This window comes from Somniosus microcephalus, chromosome 11, assembly GCF_052327205.1.
Source record: "Somniosus microcephalus isolate GS21.2 chromosome 11, FLI_Smic_1.0, whole genome shotgun sequence".
Lineage (NCBI taxonomy): Eukaryota > Metazoa > Chordata > Chondrichthyes > Squaliformes > Somniosidae > Somniosus > Somniosus microcephalus.
This window is the reverse complement of record NC_140997.1, coordinates 31,538,244-31,564,977: the sequence shown is the minus strand read 5'-3', so window position 1 is coordinate 31,564,977 and position 26,734 is coordinate 31,538,244. Positions and strand designations below refer to the sequence as shown.

Below are 26,734 nucleotides of genomic sequence, written 5' to 3'. Positions count from 1 at the left end.
TATTATTGCCCCTTTCAGCTTAGAAGTCTACATCTACAAGCGGAAAGTTTCATTCCAGCGTCAAATTGTTTGTTATAGTCACTACAAAGTCAATTAGTCTGCCACTGATCGCTGCTGCAGTTTTTGTGATGATTTTGATTATGTTCTGATTTAGAGGGAGCTGTGAACATTTTCATCTGGCCCGCAAAATGCGGCAATATCAATTTCGTGCAAATGAATGTCAGAGGACTTTGCACCTAGATTTCCTCTAATAGCGCTGCGTGTGTTCAGAGGCAAAATGCCCCCCTAAAAACCTGGCGCTGCTGGTTCCCGACCTGCGGTTTAGGCATGATGGGGGTGGAATTGGTCTTAGCCAGTAGCAGATTCGGCAGCCTGTTTTACACCCTGTCCAATTTTCTTTTCCATTGGGCTTCGGATTCACCCGATCGCCCGTTTTGCACTACTGCCCAAGACACATTTAATCCCTGATCAGTCTTAAGGGACAGGCTGTTGTCAAGATCGATCTTTATTTTTGACTTTTGCATAGAATAAGGTTTTGCTGCTTCAGGACGTGCCGAATGCTGTTAGTATTTTACACTTCGAATTACATATTCAAGTTATTTAAATCAGGGTTTTGTGCCTTTGGGTGATGTTACGACTGCCCATGTAACATGAGCACATGACAACTCAACAGGCCTGGCCTCCTTTAACCTAATTCTTAGATCAAGGTTGCTGGTGTTTCAGTTAGTGTTGAAATGTAGCTTTTTTTGGCAGTGAACCGTTATCTACAAATGCATTGAACATATTGCCTACTTTTCCCCCTATGTATTCACAACTTTTTATTGCTTCAGCTTGCTAAGTAAAACTTTCCTGAAGTATTGACAATTGGCAACAGTACAAATTGCAGCTAACAAAGTTGGGAAGATGTGAATCCCTTCGCTGCTCCCATAGTGCGGCGTGAATTGGATTAGGAGGATTCATTCATGAGTGGATGAAATCTCCAGGTGCAACAATAGCTTCAGGTGGTATGCTCGCTGCCATCAATACCTGTGTTTACAGATGATGCCACTCCAACCTGGGTATGTCAAAGGAGACCTATCTTTGTTGCCTCTGCTTCACTGTGGAGGCAGTAATCAAGCTACGTCATCTTGTTTAGGCTGACTTGCAGGCAACCACAAGGACGTGCAGCTATACCCATAGCTATGAATGTCACCATGGCATTAGGCTTCTCTGCAACTAAATTTTTACCAGACACTGCCAGTCTGCAGTTTTCCCCATATTAACATAGAGTTAGAAATACATAGAATTTACAGCACAGAAACAGGCTCCCGTCAGCATATCCTTCTATTCCTTTCTCCCTCGTTTACTTATCTAGCTTCCCTTTAAATGCATCTGTGCTACTTGCCTCAAGCACTCCATGTGGTAGCAAGTTCCACCTTCTAACCCTCAGCCTTCTATTGTCTAGAGAAAAAGCAAGCCATGTACACATTATGATTGTATCATGCAACTAACTATAAGGAGGGTAGAAGGCGAAATAGATGGACCTTGGTCCTTTTTTGTCTAGCAATTCCTACATTTCTATGTTTGTCAAAGAAAACAACTGTATCATTTTCCCAGTGCAAAGGAGATACCAATTGGAGAGGGACCAGAACTGTTGCCACCTGACAGCCTTCACCACTCCATCAATGTGCAAGTGGTTACAGACCACAGAAATATAATCCTACACATTAATGTACATTATCTGGGGGAACCCGTGTTGCATTTATTGGTCAGCAGTCCAGGGTTCCTGCATTATTTGAAGGCTGCGAGGGAATGAATGAATGAATGGATAGATGGCTGTAGTGTGCCCTTTGCAGCCATAGTTTCTGATCCCATTTAAAACCCTGGGTGGTGTAGGGGTTAAGACACAGATCTTGCACCTCTAGGACCTGAGTTTAAATCCAGCCCAGACTGATGGAACAAAAGCCTCCTCTGTCTGCTGGCTTTAAAGGTTTTATGTGAAATTAGTCTGCACACACGCAATCCAGCCAACTGGCAGTCTCACTTCAGAGAGGCGAAAGGGAGATTCTAATCTTCCTAGGTTAGAACTGAGGTATGTTGCTTGGGGCTGATCGATATCTGACCTGGGGGTGCTTGACCTTTACACTAGGTGCCTGAAATGAGAAGATTTCCGTTCATTAGACTTGCATCAAGGTAATCACTGGCACTAGTCACACTGGTCATATGAGAAATATGTTCTCTTTTTGTTTCCTCTGTCCTTTGGGCTCCCTGCAAATGGTGATAAGGCTGCCACTTGCTCCATGGCACTGTGCATTTCCGAAACCCCTCGAGTGTGACTGCAGTGATTTCTGAGATGCACTGCTGCACATTCTTCACAAGCTGTTCCGGCTGCTGATGGCAGGCTGAAGGAACGCAGAAAAGGCCTTGTGCTTCTGCAGTAACTCTCGTCTAATGTTAATCTGGCGGAAGTGATTGTCCACCTGTTAGACAGGAGTAGGCCATTCCGCCCCTCGACCTTGTTGTGGAACCCACAATGGGCAGGCGATCCGCTCTGCCAGATTACCACCCATGCGGTGTAGGTGAAAATGATTGCCAACATATCTTTCATGAAAACACATCCAGAATGTAATGGACTAACTACCAATGGTGCACACTATACTGTCACTTTAATATTGACCACTTTATCAAACGTCTAATAATTTTACAGGGTTGAAAATGTGTTCTCATGCTTAACCCCCATCCAAAAGAGTCAGGGAATTGGGTGTGGCTGCATTATTATAAAATGTGACTTAGTCAGTTCCACAATGTCATCCTCCAACTTAAGTCAATGCAAGTTATTTGACAAGATACTGTTTCAGTATCACAGCGTTTTTATGTCTGGTTTTTATTCTAGGGATGGACAAACTTGCAAAGTCTTGATGGGGAGCAGATGTATTTCTCTCAGCTGGAAGCCAAATTTACAAAGCATGGGAATCCCATAATACTGTCTGGCAATGTAACCCGAGTCCCTGGACAGAAAATAGCATTTTTTGTATCGCTCAACAATGTAATGAAAGAAACAGCTACTGTGTCAGGTTAGTACAATCAGAAAAATCTAGTGCAAACTTACCAGAACAATCTCGGGCCCAGACAGAGATTTTGAAATAACCTTTCTGGATTTTATGATATAATGAATGGCACAAATAGTGAAGTTTTATATGACCCTCTTTAAGGGTGTTTTTTGATAGTCTCTCTATTCCTGACAACAATCAAAGCAAAAAATTGTGATGGTAAATGGACCTATTATGCCACATATGCGGTCTCATAGCCATGGAAATGTAAATTAGATTTTTACACGTATGAGGTCATCTTTATTCAGCTGCAGAAATGAGACTAAGTTTCTGCTCGGCCCACTTCCAGTCCCCTGGGAGCTGTAACAGATGCACCGTATCAGTCCCAAACACAACTCATTCAGCAGTTAGCCGTGGAACTGTTAATGGTAACAACACTCACATTTATATTGTGCCTTTCACAGCAAAACCTGTCAAAGTACTTCGCACAATGAACTAAATTTTGAAGTGCAATTACTGTTGTTCTGTAGGCAACAGTATGCTGTGTGGTAATTTAAAAAATCTTTCTCACCATAACTCAATCTAAATCTCACAGAAAGAAACACTTCATTAAAGTTACCATTAGCCTTTATACGCTAACAAACTGCTGGCTTTATGGCCTCCATTTTTACAGGGGGTGCGGGAAGGTGCGTGGGAGCCCACTGGCGGGCGATGAACCGGGCGAGGTCGGGGATGTGGCAGCCCTGCTGATCTTTATGGCAAACCCTCATTGAATACATATTTGCAGAGTCCTGCCTGACACCCGGCCAGATTGACTACGTGGCCGGTGAGCGGGAGTGGGAATCTGGCGGCAGGAGGCCGCAGCTGGGGACCAGCGGGAACGGTCCACGGCAGTTCGTGGGTGGAGGGGATTCCCTGGCTTTGCAGTTGGGAGGGGCAGGCCCGGGTTTCCTCTTGCAGTGGGATCGTGGGGATGTCGGTGCTGGGGATCTCCCCAAAGATCGGGAGGGGGATGCTGGGGCTGGGGAGGCCCATGTACTCCTTGACGGTCCTGGGGGGGAGCACTCCAGTGTCAGCTGTGGCTCAGTGGGTAGCACACTCGCCTCTGAGTCAGAAGGTTGTGGGCTCAAGTCCCACTCCAGGGACCTGAGCACATAAATCTAGGCTGACTCTCCAGTGCAGTGCTGAGGGAGTGCTACACTGTCAGAGGTGCTGTCTTTCGGATGAGACGTTAAAACTGCTCTCTGAGGTGGACGTAAAAGATCCCACGGCACTATTTTGAAGAAGAGCAGGAGAGTTATAATAATTCAACTTTATTGTCATTGCACAAGTACATGAACAACGAAATGTGATCTTGCAAGCTCCCATGACTGGGAGAAGCAAAGCCGCTGTGTCGGTGCGCGCCGCCATTCCATTTCCACCATTCCTCCTGTCCGACAATCTTCAGCCCACCGCCCGGGCCTGCTCACCAGCCGCTCCTCCCGTGGCTCCTTCCGTGACCTTCTCACCAACCGCCCCTCCCCGGGGCTCCTTCCGTGACCTTCTGCACCTGGTCTTCCCTGATGGTCACCCCTCCAGGTACTAACCAGGCCTGGCTCTAGCTTAGCTTCCAAGCCTTGCCAGTGACCCTGTCCCTAATCCCCGGTGTCCTGGACAATATTTATCCCTTAATCAATATAACAAAAACAGATTATCTGGTTATTATCACATTGCTGTTTGTGGGAGCTTGCTGTATGCAAATTGGCTGCCACATTACAACAGTGACACATTACAACACTTCAAAAGTACTTCATTGGCTGTAAAGTGCTTTGAGATGTCCGGTGGTCGTGAAAGACGCTATATAAATTTTTCCTGACCCACAAGGAGTTCAAAGACAGGCAAAGTTTTAAAACCTATCCGGACCTCTTCTGGCCGTGTCGCCTCTGCCGGGTATGGAGCTATGAAGGGTTCCTCCTGAAATGTTAACCTGTTTTACTCCAGCTGCTGAATGACCTACTGTGGATTTCCAGTGTTTCCCATCATTATTTCGGATTTACAGCGTTTCGAGGTTTTTTTTTTGTTTCCTTAACTAAAAGTTTTAGTCTGGCTCACCAGTGAGCTGAATAGCATTGGGTCTGAAGCGGCCCCTGTAAATTTAATACAATACACTTTGTTTAAGTTAGTAGCCAGTCACCTCATGGTTCCACATGGGATAATGCAGAGTATTGAAGTGCCCCTCATGTTCATAACCGCCTCATTAAAAATAAAAAATAAAAAGCATGTGATATAAATAGAGTGATGAATAATAGGCTATTTTTCCTCGTGCGCTACTTAATTCTGACTTTTATCACCAGACTGGAAGCATTTATTAGGCTCTTGTGCTGACTGTGGAGTTTCCACGGCAACACTTCTACTGTCCGCTCTCTCCCTCAGTATCCTGTCATTTTTATATCTGACATGGAGCATGCAAAGCAGAAATACATATTTCTGCAGAACCTGGAACACAGAGCTGTATAAGCTTCTACCAGATGAATTATGTCTGGCCATTCATCAGCGGCTGTCAGACCAAACCAGTACGTCATAGGTCACATGATTGCTAGATTGAATTACATAGCAATTACAACACGGGAACACGCCCTTCGGCCCAACCAGTACGTGCTGGTATTTATCCTGCACATGAGCAGTAGACCTGATTCCATGTGCCAGACTTGTTTCCATCTCCCTTTTCTTCAATCACCATCTAACCTGTTATAGAGTTACATTGTGCTGCAAATGGCTGAGAAAAATCTGCAAGTTTGCAATGACATTAAAGCTGTTTACTAATGTCGGTGCAGTGTGATCCTCTGATCGTTTATAAGTTGCCTCAGAGACATTTACCATTTTTTTCCTCCCCCTGAATTTCTGTTTCTATTTTTGTTCACATTAAAACATTTCTCTTCAAATATTGGTGAATGTTTGGGATAAGTGCTGCCGCGCTGTATGTTGGAGGGCTATCGCAGGTGCCGAGGTGGTGGGGAGGGTATTTGACTCTTATCTCAGCCGTCACTGCTGTGGGGAGGTAGAAAGGAGAGGCGGGAAGAGATTGTGGAGGGAGAGCCATCCCAGGGTTGCTGTTTTGCTGATCCTAGTACCCAGTGTCTAGTACCGATCGAAGTGGCCTTTTTCCTTGCTTCGTTTATGTATATTCTTCTTCTTAAGCACTCTCTCGGAACTGAGGATGACTTGCTTCCACACTAAAAATGAGTTCTCAGGTGACTGATGAGTCCAATGCAGGACCTACAGTCTCTGTTACAGGTGGGGCAGATGGTGGTTGAAGGGGTGGGTGGGTGGGGTGCTTGGGTTGACGTGTGCTCCTTCCGCTGCCTGCGCTTGGCTTCCGCTTGCTCCCGGCGAAGAGACTCGAGGTGTTCGGCGCCTTCCCGGATGCTTCTCCTTCACTTTGTGCGGTCTTGGGCCAGGGATTCCCAGGTGTTGGTGGGGATGTTGCATTTTTTCAAGGAGGCTTTGAGGGTGTCCTTGAAGCGTTTCCTCTGCCCACCTGGGGCTCTCTTGCCGTGTCGGAGCTCCGAGTAGAGTGCTTGTTTTGGGAGTCTCGTATCGGGCATGCGGACGATGTGGCATGTCCATCGGAGCTGATCGAGCATGGTCAAAGCTTCGATGCTGGGGATGTTGGCCTGACCAAGAACACTGACGTTGGTGCACATACCTGCCAATGGATTGGCAGGATCCTGCGGAGGCAGCGTTGGTGGTACCTCTCCAGTGCTTTGAGGTGTCTGCTGTACATGGTCCGTGTCTCTGAAGCATATAGGAGGGCGGGTATCACTACTGCTCTGTAGACCATGAACTTGGTGCTGGGTTTGAGGTCCTGGTCTTCAAACACTCTCTTCCTCAGGCGACCGAAGGCTGCACTGGCACACTTCATCATCAACGTCTGCCCTTGTTGACAGTAGGCTCCAGAGGTATGGAAAGTGGTCCACGTTGTCCAAGGCCTCGTCATGGATTTTGATAATTGGGGAGCAGTACTGTGTGGCGGGGGCAGGTTGGTAGAGGACCTTTGTCTTACGGATGTTTAATGTAAGGCCCATGCTCTCGTACGCTTCGGTGAAGGTGTTGACGATGGTTTGGAGTTCGGCCTCAGAGTATGCGCAGACGCAAGCGTCGTCTGCATACTGTAATTCGATGACGGGATGGGATGACCTTGGATCTGGACTGGAGGTGACGGAGATTGAACAGTTTCCCATGTGTTCTGTAGATTAGCTCCACTCCAGCAGGGAGCTGACTGAGGGTGAAATGGAGCATTGCAGCCAGGAAGATCAAGAAGAGCGTTGGTGCGATGACACAGCCTTGCTTGACCCCGGTCCGTACGTGAATTGAGTCTGTGGTGGATCTGTTGGTCAGGATCATGGCTTACATGTCGTCATGAAGCAGACGGAGGATGGTGACAAACTTTTGAGGGCAGCCGAATTTGAGGAGGACACTCCATAATCCCTCATGGCTGACGGTGTCAAAGGCCTTTGTGAGGTCAAAGAAGACCATGTACAGCAGTTGGTGCTGTTCCCTGCATTTCTCTTGTAGTTGATACATGGTGAAGATCATGTCCATTGTGCCCCTTAGTGGGCGGAATCCGCATTGCGACTCTGGGAGGAGCTCTTCAGCCACTGGGAGAAGGCAATTGAGGAGGATTCTTGCGATGACTTTCCCTGTGGCAGACAGCAGGGAGACTCCTCTGTAATTACCACATTCGGACTTGTCACCTTTCTTGAAGATGGTCACGATTACGGTGTCTCTGAGATCTCCTGACATGCTCTCCTTCCAAATAAGAGAAATGAGTTCATGTATTCGTGCCAGTAGTGCTTCTCTGCCATGTTTTAGCGCCTCGGCGTGGATTCCATCAGCTCCTGAGGCCTTGTTGTTCTTCAGTTGTCAGATGGCCTTTTCAACGTAATGCTGGGCTGAGGTTGTGCTGAGGTGGTGGCGGGTAGCATGCTGCGGGATGGAGTTGAGGACACTCAAGTCGAAGACAGAGTCTCGGTTAAGGAGATCTTCGAAGTGCTCCTTCCAGCGGGCACTGACTGCCTTGCTGTCCTTGATGAGTACCTTTCCGTTCTTGGCCCGCAGTGGGGTAGGACCTTGGGTGCTTGGGCCGTTGGTGGTCTTGACTGCGCTAAAGAATCCACGCACGTCGTGGTTGTCAGCTAGCTGCTGGATCTCCTGCACTTTCTCCACCCACCATCTGTTCTTTAGGTCGCGAGTTTTTTGTTGGACCTCGGCCTTCAGGCATCTGTAGAGCTGCTTTCTTGCTCTCGAGTTCTGTTGTTGTTTCCAGATCAGAAATGCCTTGCGCTTATGGCTTATTAGCTCCTGGATCTCCTGGTCGTTCTTGTCGAACCAGTCTTGGTGTTTCCTGGTCGTGACCGAGCGTCTCTTCACAGGTACAAAAAGAAAATACTGCAAATGCTGGAAATCTGAAATAAAAACAGAAAATGCTGGAGAAACTCAGCAGATCAGGCAGCATCTGTGAAGAGAGAAACAGAGTTAACGTTTCAGGTCAATGACCTTGCGTCAGAATGAAAGGTCATCGACCTGAAACGTTAACTCTGTTTCTCTCTTCACAGATGCTGCCTGACCTGCTGAGTTTCTCCAGCATTTTCTGTCTCTTTACAGGTGCTGATTATAGAGGCCTTGAGTGCAGACCAAGCGCTGTGGACACTCTGTGTCTCTGAATCACTGGGAGTCGTCAGGTTGGTTGGGAGGCGCAGGCTGAATAGGGTTTCTTAGCCGGGTCTTTGAGTGCTCCAGCGTTGATTTTCCTGCGGCATTGCTTCTGTTGCCGCCGCTGTTTTGGGGCTACGTTGAGGGAGACGACAGATTAGGCGGTGGTCTGTCCAGCAGTCATCAGCTCCTGTCATGGCGTGGGTGATGCGGACGCCCTTGTGGTCCCTCGCTCGGACGATGATGTAGTCCAGCAGATGCCAGTGCTTGGAGCGAGGGTGTTGACATGAAGCCTTGTACTTGTCTCTGACAGAACAAGGTGTTGGTTATGACAAGCCCATGTTCTAAGCATTTCGTCAGGAGGAGGGTACCGTTGGAGTTGGCTTTTCCTACTCCCGCTCTGCCGATCACACCTCCCCAGAGGTCTGTGTCCTTTCCAACTCTGGCGTTGAAGTCGCCAAGGAGGATCAGCTTGTCGCCCGTTGGGACTCGGGACAGGAATTGTTCGAGGCTGGAGTAGAATTCCTCTTTGGTCTCGTCTGTGGCTTCCAGTGTTGGGGCGTACGCACTGATGACTGCAGTGCACTGGTTCCGGCCTAGGGTGAGCTGTAGAGTCATGAGGCGTTCGTTTATTCCACAAGGGGAGTCTCTGAGACATTCAACTAGCTCATTTTTTATAGCGAAGCCTACCCCATGGAGGCAGCATTGTTCTTCAGGTTTGCCTTTCCAGCAGAAGGTGTAACCACCGTCTTGCTCCTTGAGCTGGCCTTCCCCTGCCCGCCGGGTCTTGCTTAGGGCGACGATGTCTATGTCAAAACGTCTGAGCACCTGGGCAACGATAGCAGTACGGCGTTCCGGTCTGTCGCTGTTGGGGTTGTCCATGAGGCTCCTGACGTTCCAGGTCCCGAACTTCATTTTAAAGGGTGGAAGATGCCTGTGTGTGAAATCTTTTAGGGGTGGCCGTTGCACACCAGCTAGCACATGGGCTTGACAGAGCAAGGTCTTGGTCCAATGGCAAAGGGATCCAAGACGATTGGACACCAGGCTCTGCTACATCGGCCTAGCACACAAACACAAACATACTCCTAGAGTCCTCCTCCCTCCTTCCCGCAGGTCCTCTCTACCTGGATTTCTTAGGCTGCAGTGTGATCCTCCCGACCCCGCTGCTGGGCCACGCTGCGCCACTCTGGGCCTTGACCTCGCTGCTGGCTCGTCCTCACCCCTGGGCCTCATCCTCGCTCCTGGGTCCTGACCTCGCTCCTGGGCCCCGTCCTCACTCCTGGGTCCCGACCTCGCTCCTGGGCCTTGACCTCGCTCCTGGGCCCCGACCTCGCTCCTGGGCCCTGTCCTCGCTCCTGGGCCCCGTCCTCGCCCCTGGGCCCTGTCCTCGCTCCTGGGCCCCGTCCTCGCTCCTGGGCCCCGTCCTCGCTCCTGGGCCCCGTCCTCGCCCCTGGGCCCCGTCCTCGCCCCTGGGCCCCGTCCTCGCCCCTGGGCCTCGTCTTCGCCCCTGGGCCCCGACCTCGCTCCTAGGCCTCGACCTCGCCCCCGGGCCTCGTCCTCACTTTTGGGTCCCGACCTCGCTCCTGGGTCCCGACCTTGCCCCTGGGCCTCGTTCTTGCTCCTGGGCCTCGACCTTGACCTCGCTCATGGGCCCCGTCCATATGTATAAATGTGTATGTCCATGTCCTACTTCATGGGGCTACCTCATGAAAAGCATGTCATTTTATAATAAATCCTTCAGTAATCCAAAAAATGTCTTCATCCTTCAATAATGTGCTGAATAGTATTGAACACAGAGGGGCCAAAATCCATGAGGTTGGGGGACGCATCCCAGCACAAACATTGGGACATGCCAGCCTGGTACCCCCGCCACTGACCCCACCTACATCTACACGTCAGGATGAGGCCCCTTCATTTAAATACTACAGTGGAAGTGTGCTAGGCTGGGGTCGGTGGGGGAGGGGTGGAGTAGGGGCGGAGAGGGGGTGGGGGAGTGTGTCGGGGCCCCATGCCAAAAAATTAATTAACAGCCTCCACAATTTCAACAAAAAAATACCTCACCCCTTTTTCTATTGCGATACAGCCAGGACACCTTGATGGGGCCCGCTGCCACCATTTGGTGGGTCAGTGCACCTTGTCTCACAAGATGTACCACTGCTGGTTCTGCACCAGTTCTCTCTGAGAGCATCAATGACCTCATTTGGGGTGGGTGGTGACCCCCCAACAAGCACAGCGAGAATTTTGATATTAGGCCGGGACCCAGCATATATTGTAGCCCTTCCGACATGCATGGGAAAGAAAATAACATTTTATCTATCCTTGCTTTTCTCCTTCTGCAGTTCGTTTGGAGCAAAAGGTTGATGAGAAACAAAAGCAGTACACAATAGAGGCCGACACCTATCTTCCGCGCATTGTGGGATGCCAGATAATTGGCGTTTTGCAGCAAAGAGGAACTACTTGGTCCTCCACACTACGAGGAAAATATGGGCTCTTTGGTAAGATGACAACTGCAAATGGTAGAGTGTGGCAAGACAAATGGCAGGTGTTCAACAGTGAGTACACCGGGAAATTATATTGCTTATTGTCGTGCACGAGTGACTAGTTCGGCCACAGCTGGAGTACTGTGTACAGTTCTGGTCACCACACTACAGGAAAGATGTGATTGCACTAGAGAGGGTACAGAGGAGATTTACGAGGATGTTGGCAGGACTGGAGAATTTTAGCTGAGGAAAGATTGGATAGGCTGGGGTTGTTTTCTTTGGAACAGAGGAGGCTGAGGGGAGACTTGATTGAGGTGTTTAAAATTATGAGGAGCCTAGATAGAGTGGATAGGAAGGACCTATTCCCCTAGCAGAGAGGTCACTAACCAGGGGGCACAGATTTAAAGTAATTGGTAGAAGGATTAGAGGGGAGTTGAGGAGAACTTCTTTCACCCAGAGGGTGGTGGGGGTCTGGAACTCACTGCCTGAAAGGGTGGTAGAGGCAGAGACCCTCAGCGCATTTAAAAAGTACTTGGATATGCACTTGAAGTGCCGTAACCTACAGGGCTACGGACCAAGAGCTGGAAAGTAGGATTAGGTTGGATATAACAACAGAAAATGCTGGAAAAACTCAGCAGGCCAGGCAACATCCGTGGAGAGAAATTAGAGTCGACGTTTCGGGTCGAATCCCTTTTTCAAAACTGGAAAGGAAATGAAATAGATTGAAGGCAAGGCTGCGATAGAACAAAAGAAGTAAAAGAGACATTAAGAGGTATTCAAAACCAGACGAGATGGTAATAGGACAGTGGAGACAAAAGACGGCTCAGATTAGGTGTGAAGTGTACTGGCAGGATGAGAGACAGCTGCCATGTGGGAGAGAGAAAAAAAAGGAAAGGGTGGGGGGGAAGGGAAGACCCAAAACAAAGGGTTGGAAAAAATATATAAGTAAAAATGTAATAGGGGCCGAGGTTATGATCTGAAATTGTTGAACTCGATATTGAGTCCGGAAGGCTGCAACGTGCCTAATCGGAAGATGAGGTGCTGTTCCTCGAGTTTACGTTGAGCTTCCGTGGAACAATGCAAGAGGCCAAGGACGGTGAGGTCTGAGTGGGAATGGAGCGGTGAATTAAAATGACAGGCGACCGGAAGCTCGGGGTCACCCTTAGGGACTGAACGGAGGTGTTCCGCAAAGCGGTTGGATAGCTCTTTTCCGGCTGGCTCAGACACGATGGGTCGAATGGCCTCCTTCTGTGCTGTAAATTTCTATGATTCTATGGTTACCTGGACCTGTTCCACATTCACTCCTAATTTTAGGAATAAGAAACCCAGTTCTGAAACTGTCATTATCCATAATGAGTGGGTTTAGCCCACTGTAAAACTCAGTATAGTGATGAATACATTCAATTTCTAGAAACTGATCATTATTGCTAACTTTATATTTCAGGTACTTCTTTGGCACCTGGTTTAGAGTGATGTGAGTCAGCAGCACCTGCTGGCTCTGTAATGTTCTCAAATTGAGAGAAGCAAAACGCTATATATCTGTGCTTAAATGGTGCTCTGCTAATGAATATGCAAAGGCCAGTGACATTTTATTACGATATTAAAAAATATATTGATGGCTCTTTAATAACATAATTTTTTTAAGGATGGCCCAGCAAACTGCCTGGAAAATGTTTAAATGTTAAAATTTGAAACTGAGTCACAGTTGAACTATAATCATAGGATCATAGAATGATACAGCACAGAAGGCGGCCATTCGGCCCATCGTGCCTGTGCCGGCTCTTTGAAAGAGCTATCCAATTAGTCCCACTCCCCCGCTCTTTCCCCAGAGTCCTGCAATTTTTTTCTTCTTCAGGTATTTATCCAATTCCCTTTTGAAAGTTATTATTTAATCTGCTTCCACCACCATTTCAGGCAGTACATTCCAGATCATAACAACTCGCTGCATAATTATTTTTTCCCTTATGTCACCTCTGGTTCATTTGCCAATTACCTTAAATCTGTGTCCTCTGGTCACTGACCCTTCCGCCACTGCGAAAAGTTTCTCCTTATTTACTCTATCAAAACCCTTCATGATTTTGAACACCTCTATTAAATCTCCCCTTAACGTACTCTGCTCTAAGGAGAACAACTTCAGTTTGTCCAGTCTCTCCACATAACTGAAGTCCTTCATCCCTGGTGCCATTCTAGTAAATCTTCTCTGCACCCTCTCTAAGGCCTTGACATCCTTCCTAAACTGTATTGCCCAGAATTGGACACAATACTCCAGCTGTTTTATAAAGGTTTAGCATAACTTCCTTGCTTTTGTACCAATGCCTTTTTAACAGCCTTCTTACCTTGTCCTGCCACCTTTAAAGACTTGTATATGTACACACCCAAGTCTCTCTGTTCCTGTACCCCCTTTAAAATAGTCGCATTTAGTTTATATTGCTTCTCCTCATTCTTCCTACCAGAATCAATCACTTCACACCTCTCTGCGTTAAATTTCATCTGCCATTGGTCTGTCCATTTCACTAGTCTGTCTAAGTCCTCCTGAAGTCTGTTACTATCCTCCTCACTGTTTACCACATTTCCGAGTTTCGTGTCATCTGCAAACTTTGAAATTGTGCCCTGTATACCCAACTCCAGGTCATTGATATATAGCAAAAAGAGCAGTGGTTGTAATACCGACCCCTGGGGGACACCAGTGCACACCTCCCTCCAGTCTGGAAAAACCACCGTTCACCACTACTCTCTGCTTTCTGTCCCTTAACCAATTTTGTATCAACCCAGCCACTGCCCCATTAATCCCGAGCTTCAATTTTGCTAACAAATCTATTATGTGGCACTTTATCAAACGGCTTTTGAAAGTCCATCTACACAACGTCAACCACACTACCCTCATCGACTCTCTCCGTTACTTCATCAAAGAACTCAATCAAGTTAGTCAAACACAATTTGCTATTAATAAATCCATGCTGACTTTCATTTATTAACCCATATTTTTTCAAATGACAATTAATTTTGTCCCAGATTATTGTCTCCAAAAGTTCCCCACCACCGCCCTCAGGCTGACTGGTCTATAGTAGCCGGGTTTATCCCTCTCCCCTTTTTTGAACAGGGTTGCAATCCTCCAGTCCTCTAGCACCACTCCAAGAAGGATTGGAAGATTGTGGCCAAAACCTGGCAATTTCCACAGTTACTTCCCTCAGTAACCTAGGATGCATCCCATCTGGACTGGGTGACTTTTCTATTTTGAGCGCTGCCAACCTTTTAAATACCTCCTCTTTATCTATCTGCATCCTATCCAATTTCTCCACTACCTCCTCCTACGAGAAACCCAAATGCTGCGAGGTACTTCTTGGCAATTTCACCTCAACTTTTATGTTATAACATTAGTGACTAGAAATTTCTAACTCATTAATGTTGGTGCAAAGATGGTATCTGTCAGGGTTGGAGATTACTAATGCCATGTTTAAATTATGATCTTTGCATGTTGCTGGCACAGGGTGAAGGAGGTGTAACAATAGGATCCTGATTTTTGTGATAGACCAATCCTAACTTTGTCCTTACCATGAATTCCAATGGAGAATAAAATTAACAGGCCCATGTTCCTGCTGCTGTTAGTTTATTTACTCTTAAAACACATTCTATGATTTAAAGCAGATGTTTTATCAAAACTCACAACAGTCCAGTCTTTGGCTGGTTTAACATCTTTCTCCTCCGCCATCTGTTTTTGCACATTTCCTGCTTGCCTCTCCTGAAAGCTGAGTCATGGTGGGAAATGCTTCTACACACTCTGGCTACTAAACCTAGGCAGTGTGTGTTGGTCATTGGACTGATTTTAGGGGGAGGAGGGGGAGGTATTGCAGCTGATCCTGAATTATGTTCACCCAATATTCATACAGACATACTTTCTGACAGAGGGCACTGAATAGCAGTGAGGAATGAGCATCATCCCTGACTAACTTTTCCCTCTATAACACCCCATCTGCTGGCCGGGCTGGGAGAAGGGATCCACTTGGGACCTTCCTAGTCTGGATGATTAAGAACCACTGTGGCCAGTGCATCTACCAACTGAACCATGGGCCATTTGCCTTTGGTGTTCATGGTAAAACATTATAAAATACCACTTTAAACCAAAGAGTTTATGCACCTTATAATCTTTGGGGGGGGGGCGTGGTTATGATGTAAAAGAACATAAATGGGCCGAAAATAGAATGGTGGGCATATCTTCACATATTACCGGGAACAGATACTTGAGGCCTACAACATGCCCAAGGCAGGTGGTGAGCATAAAGGGAACTGGGAGCCTGCGCACAAGATGCACAGTAGGGTGATCAGGCCACTCCCGACTTTCATTTAACTTAGCTGGTCCCCCCAGAATGTGGCTGAAGCATCTGAGCAACGTGCCAGCCACACGGTGCTCATTCGGAACGGGGACTGAACCGGAGGCCGCCATTCCAAAAGAAAACTATTTTTGCCGACACTCCTCCCAGATGTCCACCCCACCCCTTGCTTCCCATCCCTGTGCCCAGTACCCCTTCCACCCATGCTGGAAGCTCGGCCAGTGTACAACAGGGCAGCCGGTCCCTGTCATTGCGGCCCTGGTGCTCTCACAAGTCACAAGCAAGGAGCTGAAGCACTGGGGATATGTGCAAATGAGATGTTCTCACGTTAGATCATTGGCACTTGCGGTACCTGCAAGGGTTGACCCTGGCAACAGCGCAGATTTAAAATGTTCAATTTTTAGTATTTCTGTGCATTGTATTGTAGTAAATGTGCACAACGGACAACATTAAAATGATCTCCCTGATTGAAATCTGAAATTCCTTTAAAGCCAGAATTCCACTTTAAAACAAATGATAAAATGTTGGTGCAGAATTATTGACGTTCATAGCAGAAGAACACAGTCAGATTTTTGTAGGACATTTTGTAATTATTTTTTTTCAGCTTCACTTTGATCTGAGGACAGGCCTACAGACTGAACCATTCTGACCATGGATCAGAGTCACTTTGAAATGATCCTCAGATTTCAATCGGGGATTGCAACCCAAGGATATTTGGGGCCGGCATTTCTGTAGTTGGTATTAATGTACAGTCTTCCAATAGAAGGCTGATAATATGTGTCAGCTGTGGCTCAGTGGGTAGCACTCTCACCTCTGGGTCAGAAGTTTGTGGGTTCAAGTCCCACTCCAGAGACTCGAGCACAAAAATCTAGGCTGACACTCCAGTGCAGTACTGAGGGAGTGCTGCACTGTCAGAGGTGCCGTCTTTTGGATGAGGTGTTAAACCGAGGCCCCGTTTGCTCTCCTATGGCACTATTTTGAAGAAGAGCTGGGGAGTTATCCCCGGTGTCCTAGCCAATATTTATCCCTCAATCAACATCACTAAAAACAGATTATCTGGTCATTATCACACTGCTGTTTATGGGAGCTTGTTGTGCGCAAATTGGCTGCCAAGTTTCCTACATTACAACAGTGACTGCACTTCAAAAAATACTTCATTGGCTGTAAAGCACTTTGAGATGTCTGGTGGTCATGAAAGGCGCTATATAAATGCAAGTGTTTCTTTCTCTCTATACCCAAATAAGTGAAATGTAGGCTTGTTTTCAAATGAAACTCAACCAATCTACTTTTTACATTTTTAGTAACATAGATATTGCTTATTTTCTTTCCTTTTTAACAAGGTGATGCTCTGAATCTTCGGCACGAGTGTAACATGGCTCAGAAAATTAAGAGAGAGGCGAGTCCTTTGGAAACTTATAAACTCCAAGTGCAACATGAATTTCACTGCACTCAGATTACATCCTATAATCATAAGGTATTCTACTCAGTCTGGTCTGAAAATGACAATGTTAAGATGTTATATAAACCCTAGTAGTGCAATTGCATTCAGAGAAGTACTGGGGTAAGTTTTCATCTTCATCACATGGCTGATTATCTGGCAGAGCTGATCTCCCACCTGTGATAGAGCCAGTTTGATTTTCATTCCACTGATTTCAAGGGGCAGGCAATCTGCTCGACCAGATAATCAGCCATGTGGTGAAGGTGGAAATTTACCTCATGCTCTGTTCTCAACAAGTGGAGCAAACAATCAGTTGGCATAGGAGGCTTAATGAGTTCAAAAATCGATTGGGTGCTTCCTGCTACATATTGAGATCAGGTCAAGTTTTCATTATTGTATTGGGCCAAAATTTACTGAAAAATAACGGCGTCTGAACAACACACGCCATTATTAATGTGCAAATTGGTCAATAACTTGTGGCGAGGAAGTGATACCCCGTGAATTGTGAGCACTGGAGTTCGCAGGGTTAATGGGAGAGCACCTGATTAGCACGGGAGAGATAAGTGCCTGCCCATGGAGGCCACAAACTCCAATGCCCATCTGCCCTTGGCATGGAGAGGTTGCCCATGGAATCCCCAGCCGTGGCTCTGCCCCCTTGCCGTCATCTGGTTTGTAAGGGGCGGGCGGAGGAAACTTGAAAAAACAGTGAAGACCGAGCACAACCGGCAGGCCACTGTTCTGTGGCGGGTTCCACTGGTCTTCTGCTGGAGCTATGACAGGAGACGGGCAGAACCCCTGAGGAATTTCAGTACCAGGACATTTTCCCTGGCTGGAAATCTGAAAACTGGCATAAAGTCAACCCAGATGTCTCATTTTCCCTCCTCCGAAGATGTGCTGAAACAAACTGCAATAGAAAACTGTACCTCTCATAATTACAGTAAATCAGCAACCAATCACGCGTTACAAATTACGTGGAGTTTATGTCCGTCCAAATCGCAATTGCCACTTAATTATGAAGATATTTCATAGCCCGTCTGTAACCAAAGTGTCAAACTGAGCAAGTTGAATAGAACAAGACCTAAGCAGCAAGGTGTCATAAAGTGGTTCTTAGAAACAAGGGCCTAGAAATTCAATCGCGACGTGCCCGTTTCACAGGCGTAAAACAGACATCTAAGGGTCCAATCTGGCAGGTGGCGCGTATGCCCGTCCCGCGCTGGAAGTGCGCTGCCCGCCATATTGGACCGGGTTGCTCCGTAGGCGTCCAGGGCGCATGCCGTAAGCATTAAAACGTCATTATAATATTAAAATAAGGGTCCTTTTGGGAAATTGATTTGTCCCAACCCATAACTCGGCATCTGATAAACTCACCCAGTAAATCATGGCGCTAATAGTGAGCAAGAACCCTGCAGGAGCGCTATTTAAAGGGCGTGTCTACTCCATACAGGTTAGTTGCTGTTTTTGTCCTCTTCGGTTACCACTTGCAGGCACCTGTAGCCTAGCGGCACATTTAGGGCGCTCACCACCCAAAGAGATTGCAAATTGCAGCACGGTGTTGACTAATTTGTAGGGTATCAGGGACTCTCCGGAAAGAATTGTAGAATGCCCCCAGTGGCCCCCTTAAAAAAAAAACTTACCATTTCTTTAGTAGTCTGGACCATGCTCCTGGCCTGGAAGCCCAGGCGGGAACCCACATGAACCCTTTTTCAAACTTGCCATCATCAAACCCCACCCCTCTGAAAAAGAAATCTCACCCTGTCGTCTCCAATTACCGCTTCATCTCTAATCACCCTTTCCTCTCCTTGGACGTGTTACTATCGCCGAGTTCTGTGCCTACCTCACTCACATTTCCCTCTTTGAATCCCTGCAGTTCAACTTCAGCCCTGCTCACAGTCTTAGGCATAGTCACCATTCTCCTCCTCTGTGACTGCAATCACAATGTGTTCTCCTCGAACTTTCTCAGCATTTGACAAGGTTGACCATGCCACCTCCCTCCAGCACCTCTCCTCCATTGTCCAGCTCTGTGGGACTGACCATACGGGTTTCGACTCCTATCTGGCCCAATACAGGTGGCATAACTCCAGCAAAGACTTCTCTTCCCATTTCTGCACATTCTTTTTGGAATTCTTTGGCCCCCTCTTCTTCATTTACATACTGTTCCAACTGAACATCAGGAAGGCTGAAGCCATCATTTTTGGCCCTCAATATAAACTCTTTTCCCTTTACACTACTCCATCCCTCCCACCAGCTGCTTACATAGGTAGAACCAGGTTGTGCAAAACTTCAGTGTCCAGTTTGAGTCAGAACTGACCTTCAAACCTATATCCTGTGTATCACTGCTTGCTGCTACCTCTTCAATACCACCTACTTTCGCCACTATCTCATCCCCACTAACATGGAAACCCTCATCACACTTTCCTCATCTCTAGGCTTCCTGCAATTCCCTTTTTGCCTTTCTCTACAAACACCAATTTTTTCAAAATGCTGCTGGCCAAATCTCGCTCTGTGTTGTTCACCCATCGCCTTCAACCTCACTGACCTATACCAGCTGTCTGCTGCCCCAACACATTGAATTTAAATCATTGTCCTCATCTTCAAATCCTTCCGTGGCCTCACCCCAACCTAGCAACCTAGCTCTGCAACCTCCTTCAGCCTGATATCCCCTCCCACACCCTTCGGTCCTCTAATTCTGGTCTTTTTTACATCCCTTTCTCTTCATTCCATTGGTGGCAAAGCCTTCAGCCACCTCGGTCCCGCGATCTGGAACTCTCTCCTTTCTGTTTTGCCTCTCTATTTCTCCATTCGCCTTTAAAATCCTTCTTGAAATCCATTATATTGTTTATGTTGTGGGTCAGATTTCAGAGCCCCAATGAGTGGGGTCTCTGTATTACTTGAAGCACCAGGGCTGTCTTATTTATATTACAGGCAGGGTTACTTCCAGCAGCAGCACTGCACTAGAAATGCAGAATTTATGCTCCTAAAGGAGAGGTAAGCAGACAAACGAAAATGAACAGAAGAGATTTTATATTCTATATAAAATATAATATTCTATATTGGCCCAGAAATTCAGGTCGGGGGCTTCCCGCGGGTGCAAGCCCCCGACCTGCACTTACCTACCGCGCCGGCCGTTGAGCTGTGGGCCCGCGTGGTATTCTGATCCTGGGCCTCCTCCAACTGCCGGCGCGCAGTGCTTGCGTATCCCAGGGGCGCAGTTAGTTCGATGCATCCCCTGGGATCATGTGGGCCATGGAGAGCCAATGGTAGCAGGGAATGCTTCATTCATAAGTTTGACAGGAAGAGCTGTCAAACCTATAAATACTATAAGCCCCAAAACATCACTAAATCTTCAAATACATTTTTTTTGAAATCACATTTTTAAAATAAGTATAAATTACATGAAATAACTATTTTAAACAATAATTTAAATTTTTGAAAAAATTAATTACATTTTCTAACGGGGCTAAAAATAAACTTACCTTTCTTTAAAGTATTTAAAAATAATAAACCTGTGGAAAAAATGTTTTAATTTTAATTAATTCACCACTTACCTTGTAAAAAGCAGGCCTTGCGCCTGAAATTTTTTTTTTAATTTCATGTGTTCATGTCATTTTTAAGTGATCCCCATTCATACTTATGGGAGTTCTGTATGTACGCAACTCCCATAAGTACAAATGGGGATTCCCTTCTTTTATTGGTTGGGCCAGCCTACATGACCCGAGGAGTGCTTGTGAACCGAATGTGCCCCTGGGATACGGGGGCCTCTGCCCACGGGTACCCGGAGAGGCCCAGGATCGCAAGCCTCCGTTCCTCCCGGGCCACCAGGTAAATGCATAGATGTTTTACAGGTCGGAGGCATCTGCGTCCGATCGTAAAATTTGGGCCAGTATTTATACTGCTCTAAATCATTTTATAATATACTAGCTGGGGGGCTCGGTGTTGCCAAGGCTTTTTTGTAAAATGGCAGTTTGAAGGATTAGGCCCCGCCCACCCCGTAGGATTGGTCAACCATCAAGTCAATCAACGCCCAAATCAATCAGTCCAAAGATGTGCAGGTTAGGTTGATTGGCTATGATAAATTGACCCTTAGTGTTAGGGGGATTAAATACGTGGGGTTACGGGGATAGGGTGGGATATGTGTTGGTGTAGGGGTTACAGGGATCGGGCGGGATATGTGTCGGTGCAGGCTCGATGGGCCGAAATGGCCTCTATCTTGCACTGTGGGGTTTCTGTGATTTCTGTGAACGCTAATGAGCGGATTCCCCCGTAGGATTGGTCAACCACCAGGTTTTTGAATGTTTTTTGTATACTGTCCAAACAATTTTTGTCTCACCAAAAAGTAAAGACACCTATGACACTCCCCTAATCATAAGCTTTCTTTTGATATAACATATGTGTAGGTTCGCTCTATAACTTTTGAGTGTATTGCGGACATACACACAGACAGACAGACAGGCAGACGGACGGATCCTTTTATTTATATATATATATATATATATATATATAGATAATAAAGGATGAACAGGGTGGGGTGGTGGGTCTCTTTCCTCTTGAAAAGAGAAGGCTGAGGGGTGACCTAATAGAGGTCTTTAAAATTATGAAAGATTTTGATAGAGTGGATACAGAGAGAGTGTTTCCACTTGTGGGGAAGAGCATAACTAGAGGCCTCAATATAAGATAGTCACCAAGAAATCCAATAGGGAATTCAGAAGGAACTTCTTTACCCAGAAAGTGGTGAGAATGTGGAACTCGCTACTGCAGGGAGTGGTTGAAGCGAAAAGTATAAATGCATTTAAGGGGAGGCTAGATAAGCACACGAGTGAGAAGGGAACAGAGGGTTATGCTGATAGTTAGATGAGGAAGGATGGAAGGAGGCTCGAGTGGAGCATAAACACCAGCATGGACTGGTTGGACCGAATGGCCTGTTTCTGTGCCGTATATCCTATGTAATTTGGTGTATTGTACTGAATTAATAAATACCTGTGCATTCTGTCAGCTTCATCTCCAGCATGAGGAAAATGAGTCGCGGACTCACACACAGCTCGAGATCAACTACGGGAAACACTGGGATGAGATAAATAACAGGAAAAAGATTTTCATCACTCAGCTGTTTAAGAATGACTCCAGCCTCAGCTTAACCAACTACTTCATGGAGGTAAGTCCATTCATAATAGTTTGACATGAATCTTTTCAAACCAAAAATTCAGCAGCATTTTGGAGGGACCATTAAATAAAATAAGTAGCTGTCCACGTGGCAGGAGCAAGTTAGCTTGTGTCTGTAATTTTAAATATGCCTTCAGCTGATCCTGAGCATCAGCCCCCGAATGCTATGAGCTAAGCTGAAAGTCTTGTTATATAATACTGGATGAGAAATCATTCACAGATAATTGGAAAGGATGTTCCTTTTTATTGGTCATTTTATTTATAATGGAACTCAGTTAATATTTGTTATGTAGAAATATAGTCAAAAAGTCAAGAAAGTCCAATACATGTAAAATAATTTAATTTCTAATATAATATTGGGCCAGAAATTCGGGTCGGGGGCTTCCCGCGGGTGCAAGCCCCCGACCTGCACTTACCTAGCGCGCCGGCCGTTGAGCTATGACCCCGCGTAGGATTCCGATCCTGGGCCTCCCTCCAACTGCCGGCGCGCAGTGCTTGCATATCCCAGGGGCGCAGTTAGTTCGAAGCGTCCCCTGGGATAACATGGGCCAGGGAGAGCCAATCGTAGCAGGGAATCTCTATTCATAGATTTGACAGGAAGACCTGTCAAATCTATGAAAAAGAGATCGGCCCCAAAACATCACTAAAACTTCAAATAATTTTTTTTTTTTAATCACATTTTTAAATAACTATAAATTACATAAAATAACTATTTTAAACAATAATTTAAATTTTTGAAAAAGTTAATTGCAGTTTTTAACAGGGCTAAAAATAAACTTACCTTTCTTTAAAGTATTTAAAAATAATAAACCTGTGGAAAAAATGTTTTAATTTTACTTAATTCACCACTTACCTTGTTAAAAGCAGGCCTTGCGACTGCTTTTTAAAAGCGTAGCTGCTGGAGACTTACCCTCCCGGAGAAACCTGAAAAAAAATGGAAGTTCCAGGCGTACGCGCTGCCTCTCCGGCGCACGCGTTCGACCTGTGAACCCCTTCTTTCAAGGGAACGGAAGTTCCGGTTTCCCGTGAATGCGCAGTGCATGCACGAAACCGGCACTTTTGTTGGCCCTACACGTGAGTACCCAGTGCGTACTCGCCCATGGGGACCTGAATTTCTGGCCCAATGAATCACATTTTGTGATATTGAAAAAACAAGCACAGTGCTTAAAGGGGCACCTCGAGGAATTGTTGGGCCATCTCAGTCTCTGGAACAGCCAGGAGCAAACTAAGACAGGTTTTCCACCATAACGGCCTTTGGACAATTGTTTGGGCTGCAGCAGTCATTATGTTTGAACATTTCCCCCATTTGATTTTTCTAGGTTTGAGCTATTGCTTCAACAGGTCTGCCAACTAAAGTGTGACTTGGTGAAATGAAATAGTACGTCAGTGCTATCTCTCCCTCTGTGTTTACAAACCTTTCATTGGATTTTTTTTTGGTTAAAGTGACACAGATTAACAGCTCACTTCACAATCCTGTAGCCATAACGACCAGACATATGGGCCTGATTTGCTTACGTTATCGCGCCTGAAATCAGGCAGGGTAGCAGCAAACTCAGGTGCTGAGGCCTACCACCACGTTCTTGCCCTAATCTCAAATTCCCTCCCCGTACACATGCTGGGACGGCTACCTCAGGCGTATATACTACGGTGGGGGCAGACCCTGGCAAACCGCCAAATGTCTTCCACTGCTGCTACTGCTGACACCAAAGCTGCCAGGAGGGATTGTCCCTGCCCCTTTCAGAGGGAGGGAGCCCTTTCCCTCCCATTAAGCCTTGCTGCGCCTTTGCGGCTCTACCCCTTTAAATGATTCTGCCTCTGAGTGCTGCAGTGATGAGCCCGCTGCAGCACAGCCAGAATGCTTCTCTTTGGAATCCTGCCGGGAGCCTCCCTGCGTGCCAGATAAGTGTCAACCCCGGAAGTTGGGTCGGGGTTACAGCACAATTGCTCAGTCACAATGGTAGCTGAAAGTTCAGTCCCGCCACTAACTTGACAAGAATCCAGCCCTTGAAATGTTTCGTGATTTTTCAGTCAGAGCACATGGTGGGATACATTAGCAGCAGCAAAGTGACAAGCTAACTGGTGGAGTTAATATTGAAATCATGAAGTGTAAAGGTTGGTAAAGCCATAAAAAAAGCCAACACCATTTTGAGTTTTGTAAATAAGGGAATAGACAACAAGAAGTAATAATAAATTTGTACCAAACATTAGTTAGGCCACAGTTTGGGTATTGTGTGCAACTTTGGGTGCCCCCTTATAGAATGGATATTAAAGAGCACACAACATCGATTCGCCAGTATGCTACCAGAGATGGGAAACTATAGAGGCTAGAGATACTGGGACTATTCACACTGGAACAGAAACGGTTAAGAGAAGTTTCAATAGAGGCATTTAAAATTATGAAGAGTTTTGATAGGAGGAATAAGGAAAGCCAGTGACACAGGGATCATCAATTTAAAATTGTCACTAAGAGTGAGGAGAGATGTTAGAAGTTTCTTCACATGAAGGGTTGTTGCAGCAAGGAATGCTTGCCACACGGAATTTTGTTTTAGATTACCAGTATTTTGCATTTTTTTTCCTTTTCATTTGTGATCATTCTAATGACATTTTGAACTCTAATGCTTCTAATTTTTTTACATAGCGAGTTATTATGATGTGGAATGCACTGCCTGAAACGGTGGTGGAAGCGGATTCAATAGTAACTTTCAAAAGGGAATGGGATACATACTTGAAAAGGCGAAATTTGCAGGGCTATGGGCAAAGAGTAAGGTCGTGAGACTAATTGGACAGCTCTTTCAAAGAGCATGTACAAAATGGGCTGAATGGCCTCCTGTGCTGTATGATTCTATGGCTAAGGCAGAGACCATTGCATCTTTTAAGGGAAAAGCGGATAAATACTTGAAGCAGAGGAACTACAGGGCTAGGGGTTGGGGCAGGTGGGGGTGAGAGGAGGGAAGGGAAGGGTCGTTGGATTAATTTTTGGATTGCTCTAGCAAAGAACCGGCACAGACGCAATGGGCGGAGTGGCCTTGTGCGCAGTAAATGTTTATGGTTCAATTTCATTAAGCCTGATATTGCATCTCCCCCTCAACATAGAGGGAAGAAAATACAGAAAGGAGGATTAGGAGAGGAATTTAATAAAATACAACAATTTATTGCAAGGGCTGATGCGTCAGGATCTTTTCAGAGGAACGCTGTCAGGAATCTGAGTGTCTAAGAACATTTTCACATATTTGTGAGTTTGTTAAGACCAAAGTAACGTATCGTCGGGGGTGGGGGGGGGGTGCGGCGGGGGGAAGTGAGGTGGGACTTTGGGTCCCTTTTGAACTGGTTACAAAATGATTATATACTTTTTAAATGCCGATGTTTTCAGTTCCTTAATTGATCGTTTAACCGCTTCAAACTATTTTGTCATTATCCAGTTCACCTTGTACATTCCAGAGAAGCAAATTAATTACAGGACACAACTGCAGCATTCCCGCTTGCTGCAGGGTTACGCTGAAAGCAGCACACATGCCAAAGTACTGTACAATGACAAGATCCCATTCCAGGCAGGAATCCAGTGGAAGGATACATCAAAACCTAACCTAAAGAAGTGGGAAGGTAGGAAGACTCGAAGCCAGCAGGCTACAGGAATACAATATATTCTATGTGTTGAGCACAAACTGACAAGTTATACTTCAAATTAATCGTTAGAAAAATATTATCTATCATTTTAGCTCAAGTTATGCAAGAATTGCTACATTTTGCCTTGCAGATTATCAACAGTGATTGCTTGGGCCAAATAGCTCCTCTCTGTGTCATAATTTCTATGTAATGATGTCTGGTTTCGGCAGAGATTTAGGAACAGATTGCCTTCCCACTATTGGTATCACAAAAGAGACATAGGCCGGAATTTTCTGGGTTCCGTGCGGGCGGGATTGGAGGCGGGTCAGGAGGGAAATTTTAAATAACTTGGAGCGGGTTGGGAACCCGCCGTCACCCCACCCCCCCCACGCGCCTTTCCCTCAGTGACCCGAACGGCAGAGGCGGTCGAGCTAATTCAAATGATTATTAGGTACTTGTCAGACCCTTAAGCGTCTTTTTAACCCTACCTTTCAAATTTCCCTGGATGACTACATTAATCACACAGCTAGGGAACCACGTCTGTGAACCTGAGGCGGAAGTTCAGTGGCCATTGATCCAGCTCATTAGTGCACAGCATGGAAAGCACAATAAATACTCCCACCTGACACCTGATACTTTGCTAAGGCAGGTGCTGTTGCTGAGTGCATTGTCGGCACAGATTTAGATTTCTAGAGGTTGCAAATCTTTTCAGCAAAGTCGGGATCCACTGTCACCTCATTGGTACAGCCCACTACAGACCAGACATCATTACACCATTGGCAGATTGCTTCTTTCATCTCTACTTGATCTGCCATCTATTACATCACAATGGGTGCCGTTAATACTGTCTCACCTTGGTGCTCGGAATCGGACTTTGATGAGCCCCAAAACCAGGCACACTAGCAACACCAACAACAGCACCACCAACCTTCTCCTCACCTACCTGATGCTCCACAGGACAGAGGGCATCAGTGCAGGGCTGCACCGTGCCAGAGGCAACACCCCCAA

The 26,734-nt window shown here is 46.3% G+C and overlaps 1 protein-coding gene across 1 annotated transcript in view; it reads left to right on the top strand.

Moving 5' to 3' along the window:
- The window catches only part of apoltp (apolipoprotein lipid transfer particle homolog), a 433,926-nt gene that overhangs the window by 188,313 nt on the left and 218,879 nt on the right, over window positions 1-26,734 (top strand). Inside the window, exons 24-28 of the mRNA XM_086000433.1 lie at window positions 2,873-3,053; window positions 11,060-11,215; window positions 16,869-17,002; window positions 21,957-22,115; window positions 25,543-25,723. Of these exons, the coding sequence (XP_085856559.1) occupies window positions 2,873-3,053; window positions 11,060-11,215; window positions 16,869-17,002; window positions 21,957-22,115; window positions 25,543-25,723 (811 nt within the window). The remainder of the gene's footprint in view (window positions 1-2,872; window positions 3,054-11,059; window positions 11,216-16,868; window positions 17,003-21,956; window positions 22,116-25,542; window positions 25,724-26,734) is intronic.